The 22347-nt window shown below is 49.9% G+C and overlaps 2 protein-coding genes and 1 long non-coding RNA gene across 3 annotated transcripts in view; 1 reads left to right on the top strand and 2 right to left on the bottom strand.

The window, feature by feature from the left end:
* Positions 1–6651: 6651 nt before the first annotated feature.
* LOC143682241 (uncharacterized) lies at positions 6652–13041 on the bottom strand. The gene is made up of 4 exons (XR_013175043.1): positions 12865–13041; positions 12197–12330; positions 8474–8552; positions 6652–7060 (listed from the first exon to the last, which is right to left on the bottom strand). It is a non-coding gene; the product is annotated as an uncharacterized LOC143682241 (long non-coding RNA).
* Positions 13042–13218: 177 nt separating this feature from the next.
* The window catches only part of LOC143683585 (calcium release-activated calcium channel protein 1), an 11836-nt gene continuing 2707 nt past the window's right edge, over positions 13219–22347 (top strand). Inside the window, exon 1 of the mRNA XM_077159770.1 lies at positions 13219–13778. Coding sequence (XP_077015885.1) covers positions 13479–13778 — 300 coding nt within the window. The 5' untranslated portion in view covers positions 13219–13478. The remainder of the gene's footprint in view (positions 13779–22347) is intronic.
* MORN3 (MORN repeat containing 3) overlaps positions 18499–22347 on the bottom strand; it is a 22883-nt gene continuing 19034 nt past the window's right edge. Inside the window, exon 6 of the mRNA XM_077159774.1 lies at positions 18499–18732. The gene's annotated coding sequence lies outside the window, so the exon portion shown is untranslated. The remainder of the gene's footprint in view (positions 18733–22347) is intronic.

Genomic DNA, 22347 nt, shown 5'->3' with positions numbered 1-22347 from the left:
GGTCAGAGGGTAGACATAAGGCACTTAGCAGAGTGCCTGGTGCCTCACAAGTGCTCAGTAAACATCAGCCACCATTACTCATGATAAAAATATTCAGACTCCAGGGGACTTCTGCGTCGATTGAGCAGTTGCTAAGTACCTTAAATATGTCAGATCTGGTGAACTTAATTAATGTCCATTCACGTGAACCTATGAGCACCTTAAGTGCAAGGACCCTGTCTCATTGTGAGGACCTTGCTCCCAGTAGAAGCTAATGAATGTTAAAATGTGCTGGAAAAATTACATACCTAACTCGAAAATGAATTAGGACCCACAATGGCTATTAGAATATGAATATCCGGTGTCTACTGTATGCCAGGCATGTTTTTGCCTGCTGGAGAGAAAACCCTAGGCATCAGCAGACGGGATGGACCCTACTTTTGGAGAACTTACAACACAGTGGAGATTGTAGACCTTGTGGTAGTTGCAGGAATAGATATAACATTGCAACTGATAAATAGGTCACAAGGGAGAGGTATATGATGCTATGAGATAATATACTGGCTGGGGAGCGGGGCTGACTGGGATTGAGGAGAAAGTCAGGGAAGGCTGTATTAAGGAATTTGTATGACTCTCCTGCTGCCATAACAAACTACCACAAACTTAGTGGCATAAAACAGCGCAAATTTATTCTCTGACAGTTCTGAAGGCTAGAAGCCCGAAACCAAGCTCTTATCAGGGCCACGCTTCTCCAAATAGCCTAGAAGATCACCTGTCCTTGCTTCTTCAGCTTCTGGCAGCTCCTGGCAGCTCCTTGCCAGTCCTTGGCTTACAGCTGCATCACTCCAATCTCTGCCTCCTTCATCCGGTGGTCTTCTTTTCTGTCTCTCTGTCCTCTCCTTCTTGGGAGGACCCCCCGTCATTGGACTGATGACCCACCCTGAATCCAGGATGACCTCATCTCAAGATCTTTAACTAATTACATCTGCAAAGACCCTTGTTCCAAATAAGGTCACGTTCTTAGATCCTGAGTGGACAGGCATTTCTGGGGGACACTATTCAGCCTGTTACAGATGTGACCTGTCGAGCTGAGCTCCGACAAAAGAGGAAATCTGAGCGAGGCTGAGTGTGGGAGGAATGGTCTCTGCGGAGAAAGGAGCAGATGCACAGGCCTCATACTGGGGTAGCCCGTGTGCCAGAGGAACTGAAGGAAGGCCCATCTGACCCAAATGTAGGGAGCCAAGGGTGGGATGGGGGTGAAACGAACTTGGAGAAGTAAGTCAGCACTTGGGGAAGTAAATGAGCAATATCTGGTAAAGCTGAAAGAGTGTGTACCCCAGGATCCAGCCGTACCAGTAGGAACCTTCTAGAGAAACAGACATGAGTGCGCCAGGAAGCGTGGACAGCGATGACGGGCCTGGCGGCCTTGTCTGCAATCACAGAAAACTTGAAGCAGTGCAAATGTTCATCAACAGGACAACAAACATCTCAGAGTATGTCTAATTCTGAGTCCTTGGAAAGCACAGCCTGAAACGAATGCTTATGCAGTCCTACTTCATTAGAGTGTTCAGTGCCAGGGAAGCAGGAGTGAGGAAAAGGGGGAGGGAGGCAGGAAAGGATGAGCCAACAGACGGTACTGAAGAGGGACCCACTGAGCTGCTCCATCTGGCTTACTCTCCCGGGGCAGCCTTAGCTAAGTTCCACTAACTGGGTGGCTTACAACAACAGAAATGTATTCTTTCACGGTTCTGGAGACCAGAAGGCTGAAATCAACGTCTCACAGGGACATCGTCCATCTGAAACCTGTAGAGGAGATGCCTTCCTTGCCTCTTCCAACTCCGGTGGTTTGCCAGCAATTCTCGGTATTCTTGGCCTTCTTCTCTTGTCATGTGTCTATGTCCCCAAGTCCAAGTGTCCCTCTTCTCATAAGGACACCAGTCCTATTGGATTAGGTCCCAACTACTCTACTGTGGCTTCATCTTAAGTAAGCACATCTTCAAAGACCCTATTTCCAGATAAGATCACTTTCATGGGGCCACTAGTTAGGACTTGAACATGTCTTTCCGAATATGTAACAGACAGTCCCCGAGGAAAGGAAGATGGGATTTTAATTGCCTCAGTGTTCAGCTGATACCTGGGTGAGCATCCAAGAGATGCTTCAGTGGTTCATAGAAACATGGAGGAGAAGAAGTGTGAGGCACTAACATGAGGCAGGAGGCTGAAGGGTTGTGCTACTGTGAAGTCGTCGGAGCCCACATCAATGTGGTCTCCATGCCATGGTCAGGATGGAACAAGTGGCCAAGGGAGGTCCCCTAGAGAAGATGAGGCTGAGAGCATCTGAAGAGGCTCGTGACGTATGTTTGAGCGATGGAATATCATACAGCAGTATAAATGAATGTCCCACAACTATATGCATCCATGTGGATGGTTCTAATAAAAAAAAAGTTGAGCTTGCTTTTTTTTTAACAAGTTACAGAAGTATGTATAAAGTATTTATATGAAATTTTAAAATTCAGACCAGGACACAGAAAGCCTGGCGGTCCCAGGAATCTGTCTCTTGCTTCAGCACTGTTCAGCAACAGATCTGGGGACTAACCCCCTGCACCCCCACTTCAGAATTCAGCAACCCTCCAACCTTCTCTCCAGGTGCAACCTCAGAGACCATCTTCTCAACCATGCCCTCCCGCTGGGACCTGCTAACACTGTTTCTGGGGTTAGCTCTTCATTGTCGACCAACCATGAGCTCCCAGAACATGAGACCCATTCTGCTGAAGTGGAGACCTCTGTGAACACCTGATCAGCCTGCGTCTGCAGCCTCCTGCCCCCACCTCTCTCTGGGCCTCAAGCAGGACTAGGTGTCTCCAGAGCCCAGAGGCCTTTGGGGGGGGGGTGCATTCTCCCCTGGATATGGGCTTCCACCTGAGCCCCTTCCTCCAACCAGAAGGCATTTTTTTAACAACCGCTTTGCAGCAGTCTAACAAGCCATGAACCAAGTAACAATGCTTTTTGCAGAAGAAAAAGTCCAGGCTATCTATCTTGTCTTTCTTTCATTCTCTTTCTTTCGTTCATCTCTCTACCTATCTATCTATCTGTTCTAGTTTGCTAGCTGCCGGAATGCAATTTACCAGAAACAGAACGGCTTTTAAATTGGAGAATTTAATAAGTTGCTAGTTTACAGTTCTAAGACCAAGAAAATGTCCCGATTAAAGTCTATAGAAATGTCCAATCTAAGACATCCAGGCAAAGATACCTTGGTTCAAGAAGGCCGATGAAGTTCAGGGTTTCTCTCTCAGCTGGAAGGGCACATGGCGAACACGGCAGAATCTGCTGGCTTTCTCTTCAGGCCTCTTGCTTCATGAAGCTCCCCGGGAGGCATTTTCCCTCTTCATCGCCAAAGGTCACTGGCTGGTGGACTCTAGTTCGCTGGGCCTTGTGGCTCGGCTCGGCTCAGCTCGGCTCTGCCTTGGCTTTCTTGTTGACTCTGTCTGCTCCTCTTTTATAGGATTCCAGTAAACTAATCAAGACCTACATACAATGGGTGGAGACACGTCTCCACCTAATCAAATTTAATACCCACAATTGAATGAGTCACATCTCCTTGGAGATAACCTAATCAGGTTTCCAATTTATAGTACTGAATAGGGATTAGAAGAAATGGTTGCTCCCACAAGATTGATCAGGATTAAAACATGGCTTTTCTAGGGTACATAAATCTTTTCAAACCAGCACTGTATTTATCTATCGATCTATCTGCCTGTCTGTCGATCTGCCTGTCTGTCTGTCTGTCTGTCTATCTTTCTACCTACTTATTCAGTAACACTATAAAGAAAAGCAATGAAAGAATAAGCAATAAACACAAAATGGAGCATAGAGATTACTTCTGGGGAGTGAGATAGAGGAGATTGGGTTTGGGTCCCAGATGGTTTCAAAGAAATATACTGTTGATATTTTATTTCTTTTTTTTTTCTTTTTTTATTAATTTTTTAAAAAATATAACAAACACACACAAACATTCTTAAGTTATCATCATTCCATTCTACATATATAATCAGTAATTCACAGATATTTTATTTCTTAAGTTTACAATGACAATTTTTAACCCATACATGTTTCATGTATTGTTGGTATGTATGAGATATTTCTCATGTTTTAAGCTTGGAACTATGAAATTCCTCTTTATTTTTATACTTGTCCACAAACAATCTATAACTTTGCTTGACAGTACATAATTCAAAAAGAAACTGAAAACAAAACAAAAAACTTAATTAAGACTCAATTTTGCTATGACAAACTCTGTATTAGCCATTTCTTACCAAAATGATTGGCACATTATTAAAGTTACTTTTGTAAAAATGTTCCAAACTAACTGATGATTAACTATAAGACCACGATAAGAGATAATGGGCAAATGAGCATCATAAAATTTTTTATTAAAAAAGAAGAGAAAGAAAGGGTCAGATCATCAGTGCTGTGGGAAGGACATGAGTTTTTAATAATTTCTGTGTGTTGTTTGAATTTTTGCAAAAAAAAATAGATTATAATTTTAAGACTGAATTTGCTATTATAAAAGCACTATCCTTGAATGCCAATGAAGGAGAGCAAAGCCCTTCATTTTATAGCTAGAAAACTCAGGCCAAATTGGAGCGGGGCAGCTTGCCAGCAAACTCACTGCCAGCAAAACCAAGGGCACAACTGGCTGCTGCCCTCTTGCTGGGTGCAGGAAGGCACGACTTCTGATGGGGGAAAGTGCAGCGATCAAACAGCAGGCATCCAGGGAGCACAGGCTACATACAAGGTCTTCCCCACCTGCTAAGCAAGAGGGACTGGAAAGTGAGTGAGGGGCGGGTCTGGCCTCACCTTCAAAGAGCTGGTTCCCAGGCGAGAAGATAAGACTCTGGGAAAGGTACCTGGAAGTAGGAGTTGCTAATGGGCCTTCTGCACCCTGAACACACCCATATTATACCCTTATCTCTGCCTGGTACAGTTATTGATTTACAAGGCCATTTTGGCAGGAAAACTTGGAGAACCTTGAGGTTCATTCATTTGAATGAAGAATTCATTCATTCATTCAGGCATGTGCTGAGGAACTACTGTACACCAGGCACTGATCAGAGACAGCTGGTATACAGTAGATGCTTGATAAATGAACTTGCACTGAATGATAAGCTCAGAGTCTAGCATTCAGTGGGTACTCAACGAATGTTCCTTGAATTGAACTAATGATGAATGAGTAAATAATTTGCACCAGGCCTGACACATGGTAGGTATTCCATAAGTGCTGAAATGAAGGAAAGAAGGACCAGAGCAAGGCCTGACATACAGTAGGTGCTCATTTAAATGTTGCAGGAACCTGCCTTTCTGTCCCACCTGGCCCCTTAAGCCAAATCGGCAAATCCAGACCAAACATCTCTTCACTCACTCACTTATTCAACAAATGTGTCAAGTGCTTACTATATACAAGTCAATGGGGAGGGGATATAGCATTAAACAGGGCAAGAAAGGGTTTCCTCTTTTGTTTGCTCACATTCTATGGGCGGGAGAGAGATGATATCTAAGTAAGTAAATAAATAAAAACCAACCGGTAATGAATGATAAGGGTTTCTGTTGCCACTAAGTAAATCCACCACAGCCTGGACAGAGTGGTGTTTGGGATGAGATAATATGGGAAAGTCCTCTCTGAGCCCAGAGGCAGCCAGCCATGTGAAGATCTAAGGGAACAGCATTGCTGGCACAGGGAACAGCATATACAAACAATTTGACCTATGGAAAGAAGAGTGAAAAAGTGGGCAGGAGAGATTGATAGACAGGGGCTAGATCAGAGCCAGCTCTCCAGCCCCAAGAAAGGAGCTCACATTCTATGCTAACTTGGACGCAAAGACTTTGGAGGGCTTTTTAAGCCTTGCAGTAGGCTGAATAATGCTCCCCACCGATGTACATGTCCTAATCTCCAGAACCTGTGAATATGTTACCTTACATATAGTAAAACGGATTTTACAGGTGTGATTAAATTTTGAGATGAGGAGAGTATTCTGAATTATCTCGGTGGGCCCAATGTAAGCACAAGCGTTCTTTAAAAAATATGTTTGGTCTTGGGCAGTGCAATGGTGGCTCAGTGGCAGAGTTCTCACCTGCCATGCTGGAGGCCCAGGTTCAATTCCTGGTGCCTGCCCATGCAAAAAAAAAAAAAAAAAGTATATATATATATATATATATATATATATATATATATATATATATATATATATAGTTTCAGTTCCAGAAACTTGATAAGGTTTTTTTAAATGCAGATTTTATTGAGAAATATTCACCCACTGTATAACCTATCCAAAGCGTACAACCAGTGGCTCACAATATCGTCATGTAGTTGATCATCACCACAATCAATTTTAGAATGTTTTCATTACTCCAAAGAGAAAAAATAAAACATTAAAAAAAGAACATCCAAAACACCCATACCCCTTACCCTTCCCTATTGTTACTGTTGATGAAAGAATATTAAGATATTACTGTTAACTATAGTCCATAATTTGTAATAGGTACATTTTTTTCTCCATATATCACTCTATTATTAACTCTTTGTAAAAGAGTGTCATCAATTTCTTGTTTGATGAAATAACGTATTACTATTTGTAGTGTTAATCACCAATTCACTTTGATATATGAGACCATAGGTTCATTGTGTTATACGAGATTTTAATTCGAATTGTCTCAGGCAAATGGGGGGATGGGCAACTCCAAATTCCATAGGGCAGGCTGCAAGCTGGAAGTGCCAGTGAATGTTTTCAGTGAATTCCCCAGGAGAAGCTGGCTGGCTGAAATAGAGATGGAAATTCTCCCTTCTGACTGATGAACGTATCAATTCTCCTTTTGAAGACTTCTCTCATTTTGAAGGCAGGATCTTCAGTTGATTGTAGATGTGATCAGTCATAAATGCAGTTCACTTGCAGCTGGTGGTTGAGTTTTTTTTTAGAAAGATTATTCTGGTTGCAGAGTGGAGAATGGATTTTAGGAGGTGCAGAGTGGAAACAGAGACCTGTGCACAGATAACTGCAGACATCTGGGCAAGCGATGATGGTGACCCCTGTAAGATGGAAGTAGTGAGGCTAGAAAGAAGAGACAGGTTTTAAGAAAATATTAAGGGACTTTTGGATGGATTGGATGTGGTGGGAAAAAGGAAAGCAGGGCTCAGTGACTCAGGATGGTCAGCACCTCAATTCACCCCCTTCCTTGGGACCCCAAAGAACCACATTGCACTTGAGTAGCAGTTGCAGGGATGCTGGGTATTTTTACATGATCAAGCTGGAACAGTTCTCTCAGAAAGAAAATGCCCCTTTGTGAGCCAGGGCAGGGGATTAAAGGTGGTAGGCCTAGGAGAATCCCAGGGTCAGGACACAGCTAAGCCTGGAGACTTTTAATCTAAACCTTAAACGTTTCTTTTTCACTCCCTGAACCCAGGGTGTCACTTTTAAATATGTGTTTGGTAACATCGCGGTTCTATTTTTTCGTTTTAATTATACAAAGAGAGATCCTGGAAACTGCTCAACTCTGGAGCGGGGGAGGCAGTTGAAGTCTGGCAGCAGTTGGAGGCAGAGACACCAACTAAAAACCGAGTGGACTTAAAATCCTTTTGCAGGAGCAGGGAGTTCAAACTTCCAACTTCCCTAACTCAGTTTGGTCAGCCGTGACTCGGGGTTTCTAAAAGGAGTCTGACAGAGTCACCAGCTCAGAATGGAGAGAGGACAGATGGCTACGTCTCAGAGATAAAAATATCACCAGGACTATCTCTGCGCCCGTACCTTGAGTTGGTTCCCAAACCTCTGTCCTCCTCCCTCCTTTCATCCTTTGGACAGAAAACAGCTCAAGAGACTGTTCACTTATATTTACAGAGCACTCCCTTCTGTGGGCCAGGCACAGGGAGAGGCCATATGATTTATCTCTTTTAATGTGCTCAGTTACTCTAAGGGTAAAACCTATCATTATTCCATTTTCTGGACAGGAGGCACAGAGAGGCTGGGTGTGGGTCTCCCTGGCCCTGGGTTGACCCTGGGTTTGTTTGCCCCTGTCTGTCCTCTGCTTTGCGCTACATCACACGGTGGCCAATCAGCGGGCTCCCTGCACAGACTGACCAATGGGAGGCAGAGATGAGAGTCCGGAGGGCTCCTTGCACAGACTGACCAATGGAAGGCAGAGATGAGACTCTGGAGGGCTCCTTGCACAGACTGACCAATGGGAGGCAGAGATGAGAGTCTGGAGGGCAGGAAGAAGAGAGGAGCCAGGGTATTTCTCCCTCTCTCCCTGCCTGGGGCACCATCTCCAGCAGCAGCTGTGGCTCCTTTGTGGCTCAAGCTCCCACCTGGTGGGTACTGGAAACACCACCTCTTCCCTCTCCCCGTCAACCCCCAGCGTTCACCTTCTTTCATAGTTCTTTCACTATCAATGAAACCATTTTCTACAAACAATTTTTTCCTGGTTGGATTCTCACAGATATACTCACTGCCTTTGGTACATGCTCAGGGCGTAGCCAATTCCTTAGATTTGGAAGGAAGCAGCCCTTTCTCTGAGCACGGTGCGTCCTACAAGAAGGAAAAAGTAGTAAGTGTGTATTGTGTATTGCACTGATTGCCAGAGAAATGTTCTTTTGTGGAACACTCATTATAACCCTTTCTGCCAAGCTCCATTATTATTCAGATGGGGTTCAGAAAGGTTGGGTTCTCTGCCCAAAGGCACAGTAAGTGAGCAACAGTGCTAGAATTCAAACCCAAGTGTGGCTAGCCCCAAAATCTGTGTCCTTTTCTAATCTCTGCTGACCTTCTCAGCATACTTGTGGCCCCTGACAAATCCCTCAGATTTCTAGTCTCCAGTCCAAAGCAGCCAGGGTCCTGCCCATCTCAGGGCTTGGTCTCTCCAGTATGGCCCAGTCAGTATTTTGCTAACAGAGGATGTTAACACCCTGTGCCTTTAATAGAGACAGAGATGACACAAGGGCTGGTACACATTGGCAACATGTATTTCAAAATTTTATTCCAAAATGTATGTAGACATGTAAAGGACCCAGTATAGGCCAAACCATTTTGTAAAAAGAACAAAGTTGAAGGATTTTACTCAACTTGACTTTGGGACTTATTCTAAAGCTAGAAGAATCAAGCCAGTGTTTATGACATAAGAATAGACAACTAGACCAATGGAGTAGAATAGAGTCCGGACACAGAGCCTCGATGCAGAGTCACCTGATTTTTTGATAAAAATGTCAAAATGACATTTCCTCGATGAGGAAACCTTACTTCACACTACTGTCAAAATAGCTCGAGATGGATCACAGACCTAAACATAGAAGCAAAAACTGGAAACCTTTTAAAAGAAAACATATTCAGTGGTAGAATCCTCGCCTGCCATGCTGGAGACCTGAATTCGAGTCCTAGCCCATGTACCTGCCCCCACCCCCCCAAAAAAAAATAGGTGATCTCTTTGTGACCTTGGAGTTGGCAAAGATTTCTTAGACACAGATGCACTAACCAGAAAAGTCTGTGCATAAGTACTGGGCCCAGCAGCAGCTTCAGACCAGCAGGGGTGAGTAAGCCCTACAAACTTCTGACTCTGGGAGCAGGGATCCAAAGCAGGTGCTCCCCTCCCCTGGGAGTGATCACTGAGACCCAGGCCAGGAGAATCCTTTAGAGATCAACAACCAGAGTCCACACGCCCTAGCTGGGAACTTTTAACCGGTGTCCTGATGGTATCTAACTCTCTTTCCTTTATCCCAATTCTTTGATAGTGAAAAGCCTCTGGAATGCTGCCTTCCAGGTGCCCCGTGGAGTTGGCACCAGGGCTGTACAGCAAAAGGATTTTTCACACATTCAATGTGACACATGGAGGGCCTCACAGGGAGGTAGACACCATCTCCAAAGAAGGAGAACTTCTGAACTACTAGAAACAAAGGATACAGAAGAACATGGCTTCCGAAAGGAGTGAGCTCCCCATCACCCAAAGTATATAAGAACTGTTCTGCAAAGACCTGTACTCAATAAATAGGGGCTGGTTTTAATAGTAGTATTTAGTAGGTTTCAAGCTTCAGAGAAGCTGGAGGGGAGGCACAGATGGGGAAGAAAATAAACAGAGGCAAATGATGATGGACTGGGGCAAAATGCATTTTTAAAACTGAAAGTGAGACTTCCCTGAGGCTTTGCTGGGCAGGGGTTGGGTAAGAGGGTCCCTCTTCAGCTGGGATCAAGTTTACCCTTCCTGAGGATCTGCCTGGGGGTGTGACTGGGTGTCCAAGTTTGGAGTCCCTAAATAGATATATGCAATCTGTAATATCTCCATTTTACCTAGGTGTATGGGGGCCCAGAGAGGTTAAGTAATTTGCCCAAGGTCACACTGCAACTGAGTGGCCAAGGGGACAGCCAACTCAGCTGTAATTTTCAAGACTTAAGATCACCCTGTTCAGAAGTTCTTAAATTTACCGGAAGAACTTGATACAACCACAATGCTTCCAGAAGGTTTAGTAATTTGCATTTTCACAAAACACCTCCGGAAATTCTGATGCCTGGGGTGGGATCACCAAGCCCAGACTCTGGAGGTCCATCTACAGGGTTAAAAGTCCTGTCTCCTTACTTACTGACTATGCATGCCTCATTTTTCTCATCCATAAAATTAATTGTTGAGTTTAAAATAGAGTGATTTGAATAGTACCTGTCATGGGTAAGTGCTACCTACACAAGGGCTGACTACTGTTATTACTATTTTTTTCATCCCATGCGATAGAAGCTTACTACCTCCCAGGGAAGCTCATGCCATGTTTGGTCATACCTGGGCCACGCGGGTCTCAGCAGCCTTTTCACGGTGGTCTCTATACCCTCTGAAAAAGTCTGGCCTTTTCAGAAATAATCCCCAAAAGGCGGAAGCACAAATCCCGGCCACTAGGGGGAGCCATGCGTGGTGTTTGGCGGCCCTGGGGTATGGGGAGTTCCAATCCGGATTCTCCCCGGTTTGCTTTGTGCCCTTTGGCAAGGTGCTTTCTCACTGGGGCCTCAGTTTCTCCACTGGGGATGGGGTTGGTGCATGTCACGGGCTAGCTGGCCCTTACCAGGGCAGAGGAAAGCTTATTACCAGCGGGCCCAACGGCGCTCGAGTTCCCTGGGGCTGGAGCAGAGATTGCCCAGATCCACCCCCCAAGAGCGGATGGTATTTTAATTTTGTTCTGCTCAGCCCAGATGGTGGGCTGCAAACCCCAGGGAACAGGAGAGGGGGAGGGGCGCGAGGAGCTGGAGAAGGGAAGCCTGGCCCGGGCCCCAGCCCCAAGCCCCCTTCGGAGGCAGCGCTCCCAGATCCTTTTGTTCTTCCCGCATTAGCAAATCTCCTGCCCGCTTCCTGGCCCTCCCCCCTCTCGGCCAGGCCCTCGGTCCCCTTCCGCCTCCCATCAGTGAGCGAGTGAGTACCCAATTCTAAGCTGGCCCTTTCCCGGGCCCCGAGGGCATGTCATTACTTTATCCACAGGACACGTGTCCCAGTCCTGGGTCTCCGGCTTGCCAGGCTCTGTGCAAGGTGTGGGGAGGGAGGAGTGATTCAAAGAGATTCTCGGGTCGCTCACTGCGAGGGTGGGGGGTGGGAGGGAAAATCAATACATAAATAAGCCAGATGATTCATTTTAGAGACCGTGGTGGTCGTGCCAAGAAAGGAGTAAAGCCGGGTGAGGTGATAGAAGGTGTCACAGGGCTACTTTAGATAGAGAAGGCCTCCCTTTGGGGGTGACATCTGAGCTGAGACAGATGGCAAGTGTAAGGAATAGCAAGTGCAAAGGCCACCAAGAGAAGCAAGCCCGGTGTGTGTGGGGGGGGGATTTCAAATTCCGAGCTCCCTAGTCTTGAAAACACTTAGAAAGGCCTCTGGGAGAATGCAGAAGGCTTTTTGGGGGGAGAAGGGGAGCCTTTAGTTTTATCCTCTTAAGGTGGGTGGAGGGAGGGGCGCTCTCTAGTGGTGGCAACAGTTTAATCTCACAAAACACGACTGCCACTAGACTATGGGCCAGTTCTGAGCTTCACTCATTCCTGGCTCTCCCACATTTATTCATTCAAAAATCTTGACTGAGCGCCGAATGTGCAAAGGCAATAGTCAAGAGGATGCCCTTAGCCCCGGCGGGGACCCACAGAGAAAAGGTCTCTAGGGCGGACGACCCCCGCCCCCACTCCACCTCTGCCCCCCACTATCCCGCAGCTAACCTCACCTTCCCAGCCCCAAAAGCCAGCTATTGCAGTTTCAGCTTTTTGCATTCGTTGCTCCCGCCCCTTGGAAGGTTCCTCCGAGGCGCTTTGCATAGCTGGTTCCCTCTCTTTATTCAGGTCTCAGCTCCAACGTCACCTGCTCAGAACGGTGTGAATATGTTTAGTCCGTCTTCTCCCTCGTAAAATAATAAGCTCCATAAAGGATCCCTTTTTTCCTGGATTCCCTTGGTTTAACCTTTAATAGGTACTCGATAGATGTTTGCTCAATGAATTTGTGGATTCATTCACTCGAAAATTATTTATCGGGTGCCTGCCCGATGTGTCAGACTCTGGGGATTTATACTGGAATAGGAAAGTGAACACAGCGGACCAAAATTTCCTACTTTAAAAAAATATATCCCTGCCCTGAGCATTCTAAAATTAAAATGGGATCCCCAGTCCTCCGCAATTCCTTTAGCCTGATTTATTTTTTTTCTGTACCCTTCTAAACTGTTAAGGAATTCACTTTTAGATTCGCGTGAATCCATCCTCCCACGAGACCGTAAGCTCTGAGAGGGCAGGGGCTTTTGTCCATTTTACTCCTCACTCTACCCTCAGCGCCTGGGACCGCGTTGGCCCTCGGTAAATGTGAATGTATTGTAGATTTCAGCCTGCTTTTTTTCCTGCTAACCTTGAACTACCTTGTTCCAAGGGGTAAAGGGCGTCGGGAGGTGCTCAGAGGTGACCTCGGTCGGCCCGACGCAGGAGAGCTGGGCCAAAGGAGCAGCTGCGGAGATGGGAGGTGCCGGGAGCCCGAGCCCGGCGACGCCGGGGGGCGTGGGGCGCTTCCAGGAATTGGCGCGCTGCAGCCGGCCGCGCGCCAAGGACTGTGGGCGGTGCCAGCCGAGGAGGCGACCCACGTGACTCACGCAGGCACCGCCCACCCACTCGTGGGGCGGAGCGTCCAGGTGGGCGGGGCGCATGTAAATCTGCCTGGAGGCTGCGGCCAATCGCGAGGCGCGCCCAGGGTCCGGGCCCGGGGATCCGGGCGGCTGGCTCGCGCGCAGGCTCGCGCCGCGGCCGCCCGGAGTTTTGTAGGCGCCGCCGCGGGCCTGCGAGTTGGGGCTGCAACCACTCCCTCGTCCTCCTGCTCGTCCTCGGCTGCGGCCCGGGTCAGATCGGGTCAGACCGGGCCCGCTCGGGGTGCCGGCGGCTGCCTCAGGCGGAGGCTGACGTGCGGCCGAGGGGCGGGGGCTGCCGCCTGTGCGGGCGTCCGGGCCGGCCCGCGCCTCTGCAGCGTGCTCCATGCATCCGGAGCCCGCCCCGCCCCCGAGCAACAGCAGCCCCGAGCTTCCCCTCAGCGGCGGCAGCACCTCCAGCGGCAGCCGCCGGAGCCGCCGCCGCAGCGGGGACGGGGAGCCCCCCGGGTCCCCGGCGCCTCCACCCTCCGTCACCTACCCGGAGTGGATCGGCCAGAGTTACTCCGAGGTGATGAGCCTCAACGAGCACTCGATGCAGGCGCTGTCTTGGCGCAAGCTCTACCTGAGCCGCGCCAAGCTCAAAGCATCCAGCCGGACCTCGGCTCTGCTCTCCGGCTTCGCCATGGTGAGCTCGGGCCGCCCCGCCCCCTCCCCTGCCCTGTCCGCTCCCGCCCGCAGCTCGGCCGGGGCCCTCGGGGGAAACGCTGGGCTGGCCGGGGTGAGGGGAAGAGCGGGGTCGCTGCAAGGGGGTCACACGTGATGGACAGGAGGAGAAGCGGGCGACAGGTGGCACCCGGTGTGTGAGATTGAAAGGGAGGGTGGCAAGCCATATAGATATTCCAGGTTGGGGGACTCAGGTGGCTTCAGGTAGGAAAGCGTGATACAGCTAGGAGAAAGAGGCAGCAGGAATTAGGGATCCCCAAAGTTAAAGCTGTTAGAAGACGGCCCCGGATTTGTCGAGGGAGAGGAGAAGCCACCAAGGGTCCGACCCATTTGGGAGCAGGTGTCAGGAGTGGGGGGCGGAGAGAGGGCTGAGCTGGTGCCCTCGTGCCCCCACGCCTGAGGCCTTACCTTGTGAGGAGAGTAGGGGACTTCCTGACACTCTCTCCCATTTTCCACGGGCCTCAGCGGGGACTTTGACAAACCACTCCACACCCTCAGTTTCTTCTCCCAGGAAATCGCCACTGAGTCACTGCTGCGTGTGGGGGAGGAGAGATGGGATATGTTCCCGTTGAATGGGGTCTTTCTTGATTTCAGGGGTAGGCGTATTTTGCTCTCCTGTGCTCGCCTGGGGCTGCAGTAAATCCCAGGTGTCTGAGGGGTGGGGTGAGTGCAGACTGCCAGGCTCAGATGAAGAAGTTTCCCTTGGATACCTACAGGCTTGGAGCCTTGGAGCATCTCGCAATCTGGGCTCTACAAAACAAGTCATTATGATCCCTTTCGGTGACATCAGCCTGCATGAATGGGGTCTGTCCCCCTCCCTCTCCTTCCAGGTTTCCAGCCCAGACCCCTCCTGCTGCCTCCTTGGCCTTGAGAGGGAGGGAGTGACAGCACCCATTTGTGTTTTCTTGGGGAAGGGAGTGTGTGCTCCATGTGTGCAAAAACAAGCGGGCCCCTGCAGTGGAGCCTGAACTTTTTCGAAGCCTTGTCGAGCTCAGAGCATGCTGGGCCCCAGTGGATCGGCGCAGTGTTTGGGGAGCCTGCCGGATGGCCCTCCCCACTTTGCCCCTCTCTACCTTTGTGGCTGTGGGTAAACCTCTCCACCTCTCTGGGCTTTTTTTGAATTGGAAAATGAAAGCTGCTACTCTCAAGTTTCTCTGCCTTTGAGAATTAGATTGAAGGAGTACTTGAGAGGAATCAGAATCTCTGGGTGTGTGTGTATGTGTGTGTGTGTGTCTCAGGGAGTGGCGTGCTAGTTTTGGGCTTAGGTCAATATGATGGAATTCTCTTTTCTCAGTCCCCAGTCCTAAGAAACTGCAGCCTCTCTACTTGTGCTTGAAGAATCACTAAGAGAAGCTGGCACTTTGAGCACTCACTCCGTGCTGGCCACTCTGTGGGCTTCCCACCTCCCCCACTAGCTCCTCAACTACCCTCTGAGATGGTTTTGGGAGGGGTCTCTCCCGAGGTTACACAGCAGGATTTGAACCCAGGTTGGTTGGCATCCAGAGAACTCTGCTGACCCACTTTTGCCATAATTTGTGATGTCTTGGCTCGTATCGGGACCAGGGCCAGGGAATGAGAAACAGAGCAAAAAGTTGTTTTTAAGCAGAAAAAAAACCAACTTTTTTTTACACTGTTGGGGAGGGGGAGGGAAGAAAATGACACCAGTATTTGTCAGCTCTACACTGCAGGAGTTTCAGATGGTGGGCTCACTTTCCCTCTTTCTTAAAGTTGTAGATTCATAGCTACCGCAGGCCTCTTTGGAGAGGTGCAGATCAGAAGGGTGACATTTCCTGCCTTCTCAAGTCCCTTCTTCCTTCTGAAGAAGCAGCCAAGCCTCTTGCATTCAAATGTCACCTCCCTCTTCCTCTTGCTAAAAACAGTGTGGGGAAGTTGGGAGGCTGGGGCAGCGAGCTGCAGTTGGGTAGGCCTCAGCTCACCCAGACAGTCTCTTGGGTACTTTATTTTCCCTAGCCCAAGTGGAGAAAGCTTCCTGGTTCCACTACTGGAATCCCCAAAGTTCTACAGGCAGAGAAGGGCTGAATCCCACGGCAACCTCCAGGCTGGAGGAGCATTAGAAGAGTGAGGGTAACTGCTGGAGGCTGGAACTCTAGGAGGAGAGAAGGGATTGGGGGTCAGCAGGGCTGGTCTGAGTGCACCCCACTGCCGGCACCCAGCCTTGTGGGCAAGCCACCGTGAAAAAGGGATACACTCGCAGCCTGACACCATGGTGACAGGGGTGAGCGAGTTTCCTGGATTACAATCCCCTGGCCTGTGAGTCAGCACAACCTACTTCCTGCCCCCAGAAGGCTTCCTTCCTAGAGACCTGGAAAATCAGAGGAGGTGATGTGACCTTTGCTCTCCAGGGGGGAGGGTTGTCAAGGATGCCAGGCTCACCTGCCTACCAGTTGAGGTTGAGCAATGGTCTCCCAAAGACCCTGGAAGGAACTGAGAGACCCTCACCCTCACGAGAGGAAGGGCCTGGCCAAGCACCCATGAAGTGTTGGGTAGAAGGTGTGTGCCCTTAGGCAAGTGGCCAGTTTTCTCATCTGTGCAAAGAGGGACAAAGATCTGCTCTCCCCTGGCCCCAAACGAAGGTCCATTGTGTGGCCAGGTCGGGCCCATGCAGGGCTGAGGGATTTTCAGGACCTGATGACATCCACATTGGCAACACCATCTCTGGTCTGCCAGCAAGATTCCCATTCTTGACAGCATTTCTGGAAACACCAGGCCTGGGCTCAGTCTCCAAGTCCATCATAATATCCAAAACAAGGGTCCCTAGATGTAGCCCAACCCTGTAGGGTGTCCTTGAGCTGAGCTTCAGGGGCTGAGGTTCAGGCCAGCCGTTCCTTGGTTTACCGCTTAGCAGGTGGCAGCCAGCCTCGGCCTGACCCTGTTCTCTGCAGGGCTGTGCAGGGTGGGGGTCTGCTGGCAGGGGAGGACCTGTAACGCCAGCCTAAGCAGAAGATAATTGGGAAGGTCAGCGGCTGCCGTAAACAAACCGCTTTCCACAACCTGGGATCAATTATTTTTGGATTATCTGTCTCTTCAAGTTCTCTGCCCTTTTGTTCCCAGGTCCCAGAACAGGTTCAAAAGGGGTTTGGAGTTTCTGTGAAAATGAGTTGGGAGAAAGGGCTCAAATCGTAAGACGTTATGGAGCCTCTGTGATGTGTTCGGAGTTTGGGGGCTTGGATTGAACAAGAAATTAGTCTTGCTGTTAACAGTCATTGCTGTGGCTATTGCAGTTTGGACTCTTGCACTATAGGCTGGATACTGTGCTGAGCTCTTGTGAGTCTCATTCCGCCTGGGGAGGGTAGGTACAGTTGTCCCAGGTGAACGGCTTGCCTGAGGTCACCTGTTGAGGTCATCCTGGAACCAGGCAACTTGGGTTCACGTCCCGGCACTACCACTTGTAACCACGGGAGCTCACTTATCCTCTCTGGACCTCAGTGTCTTCATCTATAAAATGAGCTTCATAGTCGTACCAATATCCTAGGGTGTGAGGATTCAGCGAGTCACTATTTGCAAAGTACTAAGAACACACCAGGCCTAAGATACGTGCTGTGGAAGGATTAACTGATTTAGGAAAATGACTCCAGCTAAGTCTTGAGGATAGATTGAGTTTTGACTCGTGGTGTCAGGTCTTTGGGGGAGGGCCCTTTGGTCAGAGGAGATGGCTTGAACAAAATGAAAGAGAAGAGAAACTTCAGGGTCTTGGGGAAAGGCACATGGACTGGTGTGGCTCAAGCTGATGGTGTGTAGGGAGTTCTACGGAGACATGAATCTAGCCAGAGAGTTCCAACTCTTGTAAAGGCAGTGGGGAGCCATCGAAGGTTTTGGAGCTGAAGAGTTCCATGATCAGTTCAATGATGATGATGATAGTTACTCTATATTGAACATCATTATGGCAGGCATTAAGTCTGCCCCCCCCCCCTTTTTTTTAAATTTAATCCTTATAACAGCTCTTGGAAGTACCCAGCTACTAGGTACTAGCTAGTAGAAGGGTACTGGTCTGTAATTTGCAGCCTACCCCCTACCCCCTACCACCCAGCCACCCAGCCACCTACCACCGCCTTAGCTGTTGGTAACTGGGAGTTGATGTCTTCCAGATGCCCAGTTCTGCACTCTGGGTTTGCACGCTGGGCTGTGTTTAAATGGAGTTTTGCCGAGTACCCCAGGGGGAGGGAGCTCTCTGTGCAGCAGAAAAGTCTTTTGTAAAACTTCACAAGTGCCCGCGGCATATTTCTGGAATTTTTAGCCTGGAGCAGTGAGGAGTGCCTGCTGGTTCCTGGACCCTGGGCTGGTGAAGAAGTCTAAATAGGGTTTCAGAGGGCTGCAGTGCATGGGAGGGAAAGGAAAGAAAACCAAGAAAGGCTGAGTTAAAAGTCATCTGATCTCTCTTTTGGCTCATCTCAGAGGCCTTCAGTATGCTCCCTAGAAGGGATGTCTCAAATTGATAAGACCATAGTATGTTTTCTTCAGAGGAGAGTCCCATGGAATTATCCTTTGGCAGAGCCTTTTTTTGGGAGCACTGATATAGAACAGGGTCAGCAGACTTTTTCTGCAAAAGGCCACAGAGTAGATCATTTCTGGCTTTGTGATCCCCACATATCCGGGTAACTTCTCAGCTCTGCCCTTGCAGCTCGAACACAGCCACAGACCATATGTAAACGAGTGGCTATGGCTGTGTGCCAATAAAACTTTATTTATAAAAACTGCAGTCCGCAGGCCATAATTTCCTAAACCCAGTCCAAGCTGTCATCGCCGCCTTTTCTGACCGCAGTATACGTTCTAATGGGTCTTCCACCGAGAAGTGCTCATCATTCGCATTTAGATCATCCTAGAAGTCAGATCCACGCCATGTGTGTGTCTTCGACCTTTTCCTTGAGGCCTCTGAGGGGCTGGGTCCGGGCAAGATGCTGGAGAGATAAAGAGAAATCTCTGAGAAGCAAGTAGGAAAGGAGCCATATTATTATATCATTGTGCCCCGCTTGGTAAGCAGGGCGATGGGGAGAACTGGCTGAAGGACTACTTGGGGCAGTCTGAAAGTATTTATTTGCTTAAGCATTCAGTGTCCACCCACAGTCCACCCCTACTCAGGGCAGGGATTTCACTGTCTTATTCCCAACCTTATCTCTGGCAATAAGGAAACTACTGGGCACCTACTAAGTTCTCGGTAAATGTTTTATGTGACGGCTCGGGGGACGGCACCTGCGCTTTCCCAGGAGGCTAGGGGTCAGGGGGGACTTGGAAGAGAAAATCCTGAAGAAGTCGGAATTGGCTGGGCGAGGAGAGTCTAACCCTTCTTTTCCTTCTTTTTCCCCTCTATCTTCAGGTCGCAACCCGTGAGTGGCTTTGATGCAAAATTGAGTGAGTCGCATCGAGCATTTTTTTAAAAAATGAAATGAGTGGAATAGCAAGTCGCAGCATGCATTGCATGTTATGAGAATAGGAGATAGGAGTGTGCTTCAGAGGAGGCCTCGTCTGGGAAACTTCCGTTTCTCTGGCAGAGGTCTGTGTCTCTCTTTACAGGTACCTTTGGCATGGTAGACTTCAGTGGTCAAGGTCAAATTCGGTGAGCCATGGGTCTAGGGCTTGGTCCGCTCTTAATAAATGGTTTGCATTTGGGGTGGGGCCGGCAGGCTCAGAGAGCGCCGGGTGACCCCTGGTGGCTGCGGTTTGGAGGCTCTGTATTCTGGGCTGTGACCCCCCACCTCCTAAAAGGATAGAGGAGAGAGGGTCTAGACTTGGAGAAGGAATGTCGTGGCTCCGGCTGCAGGCGCCCGAGTCCCCATGGAGCCCAGCAGGCGCGAGGCGAGGTGGTTGGCATTTGGGAAGGGCAGGCTAACGCCTGCTAAGCCGAGCCCAGCCCCACCTGTAGCAGGACCCATGGCCCTTTTCTTCTGCTCGTGCTTGAGGTCTGGCACCCCCAGCATCCCCTCAGGGTCCAGTCTGTGGTGTGGATGGCAGTCTGTCACCCTTCCTATCCTTTAAGGGCCTGTGTGGCCAGGTTGAAGCAGGCCCACGGCCAGCTGGGAGCTGTTTATTTCGGGTTCACAGGCTCAGCACTCTGACTATATTTACCTTGTGAAGCTGCTTGCAATTTGATCTGATCTGATCTCTCTGGGACATGGCCGAGGCCCTGGGAGTCAGCTGCCAGAAATGCAAGCCCCCCCCTTGTCTTTTACTCTGCTTTCCCAGAGCTCCAGGATCCCAGCAGAGGGGAGATTTCTCAAGGGGCAAGCATTCTAGTAAAAGCAGTGGCATTTCTTCCCAGGAGCAGTCTTCATACGAAGCCATCATCTCTTTCCCCTGTTCCTCTCTCTTCTCTTCAAATCATTCTTTTATGTAGGCCCAAGGCCCTGAATTTGGTCCCAAATGTGGGCACGGTACCTGTAGCCAGCCTGCACGGCTGGAGTTCCAGGAATGGTAGTGTCTGGCGAGGGTGGTAGGGTTTCTTCCGGAGTGCGGTGACAAGCCTTTTCCTTTTCCATGGAGGACCTGGTGTCACAGACCGAGCTGGCCGGCCACCTCCCAGCCCTTGGGGAGGATGTCCCCAGCTGTCCCTGTGGCTGTGACAGATGGTGGGGGTTTCTCTGTCCTGCTGGGACAGCAGTGTAGCCAGGCGTTGTTTGGGGCACACATTCCCCTTGGACCTGGGGTTTGGAGCTGAGGGCAGCTATAGCATGGGGGAGATCAGGCCCAGAGAGGGGGGCCAAGCCCCTCACCCCACCAAGGGCCCAGAGCATAAACATAGTAGTTCTCTCCAGGTTGAGCAGGCAATTTCTCTTCCACATCAAGCCCTAGGTTTTCCTTGTGAACTAACATTTATTGAGCACCTTGAGTGTTCTAGGCCCTGTGCGAGGGATGAGGTCTTGACCTCCTGTTCTTCCCATTTAACGTGGACTTTAGTGTCAAGTGGTCTTGAGTTTGGATCCCAGCAGTAGTATGACCCTTGGGTGGCTGACCTCACCTCTCTGACATTGCTATAATCCTTGATACTTAAATGGTGCTTATTCCCTGCAAGGCCTTGTGCTGAGAGCTCAGTGAATCCCCATAACAGGTCCAGGAAGTAGGTCCCATCATCACTCCCTTCTGTGGACAAGGACGCTGGCACAGAGAGGTTGAAACAGTTGCCCTAGACCCCCAGCTCTGTTTGGGGAGGAACCGACCACGATTGCAGCTCCTGCTTGGGTCTGGACTCCTAAGGGCTGGGTGGAAGGGGAGATAAGATAGGACCGCCTGGGGGACGGCTGGGATGGGGGTGAAGCCCCGGCTAAGGAACAGATGGCAGCGTGGCCTGCAGGCCTCCCCAGTGCCCAGCTTGGGGCCTGACCCTCTCAGTGGGTGAGTAAGTTGCCAGTGGACCTGGGTCAGCCAGGCTCTGGGCCTCTTTTGCTTGTCCCTTTCTTGGGTTTCAGATTCTGGGGCGGCAGGCCAGAACATGAAGGGGAGGGGCAGGGCAGGGCAGCGGAGGTGTCCCCTGCTCCAGGTGTGGGCGGCCTGTGGACAGAGGCCATTGTCCACGGGATGTGGCCTGCCCTGCTGCCCGGTATCCAGGGGCACAGCCTGCCCAGCACCCTCACCTCGTGCATCCTCGGACTCCCGTGGTTGTATAAGTAGAAGGGAGCTAGAAACCCTGATGGTGCTGCCCGTGGTTTACATGAGGTGAAAGCATTTTGTAAGCCTCTGGGTTAAAATGTACATAAAATCATCAATTCTGGGACATTTCAGGCAAAAATCCGCGGAAGGGCCAGGGTGGTGGTGGGTGTCTGTGAATCCTCTTGAAATTGCCTGGAAATCCTGTGACTGTCCATACCTGAATGTCCTAAGGGGAGCATCCGTCACCTTTGCCAGGTTCTCTGCATGTCCGCGGCCCAAATCTCGAGACCGGCCCTGTGTTGTCACCACGTCCCCTGCTTTACAGGTGAGGCGTCGGAGGCCCAGGGGGCGGGGTCTCCACCAAGGGCACATAGTGCAGCAGGGAAGGTTCCACCCAGGCCTCTGCGAGTTGTCCCTGGCATTCTCTTAGCCCGAGTGGACCCTTCCAGCAGGGGAGTAGAAACCCCACGAGGAATCATGTAACAACAGTGGATTTGGGGGTGAGCTTTCTATATGGAATACTCACAGTAAAGCTCATTTTTACGGAGGGGTCACTAGTATTTTCACATTTAGCTAGGCACTAAGTATTTTATATGGGTTAACTTCCTTTACCCTCACAACAACCCTGTGAGGCCTGCACCCATTTGACAGATGGGGAAACAGAGGCACAGAAAGGTGCTGTGACTTGCCGGGCACACAGCCGAATAAAGGGTAGAGCCAGGGCCTGGGTCGTCAGCCCAGGTGGCCTGGGTCCAGAGCCCGAGCTCCTGGCCTCTGGGTCATGCTGCCTTCCCCGGCCACGTGCAGCACACAGGGTTACAAGAAATGAAGGGTCTTGGGTACGTACCCTTTCCAACAGGGCCAGACGTTTCAGGCAGGAGAGGGGGTGGAAGGGGCCCATGCACCCCCACCTTCCCCAAGACCGAGGAGGG

This window comes from Tamandua tetradactyla, chromosome 5 (assembly GCF_023851605.1).
Source record: "Tamandua tetradactyla isolate mTamTet1 chromosome 5, mTamTet1.pri, whole genome shotgun sequence".
NCBI classification, from domain to species: Eukaryota; Metazoa; Chordata; class Mammalia; order Pilosa; family Myrmecophagidae; genus Tamandua; species Tamandua tetradactyla.
This window is presented reverse-complemented; position numbering and strand designations above follow the sequence as displayed.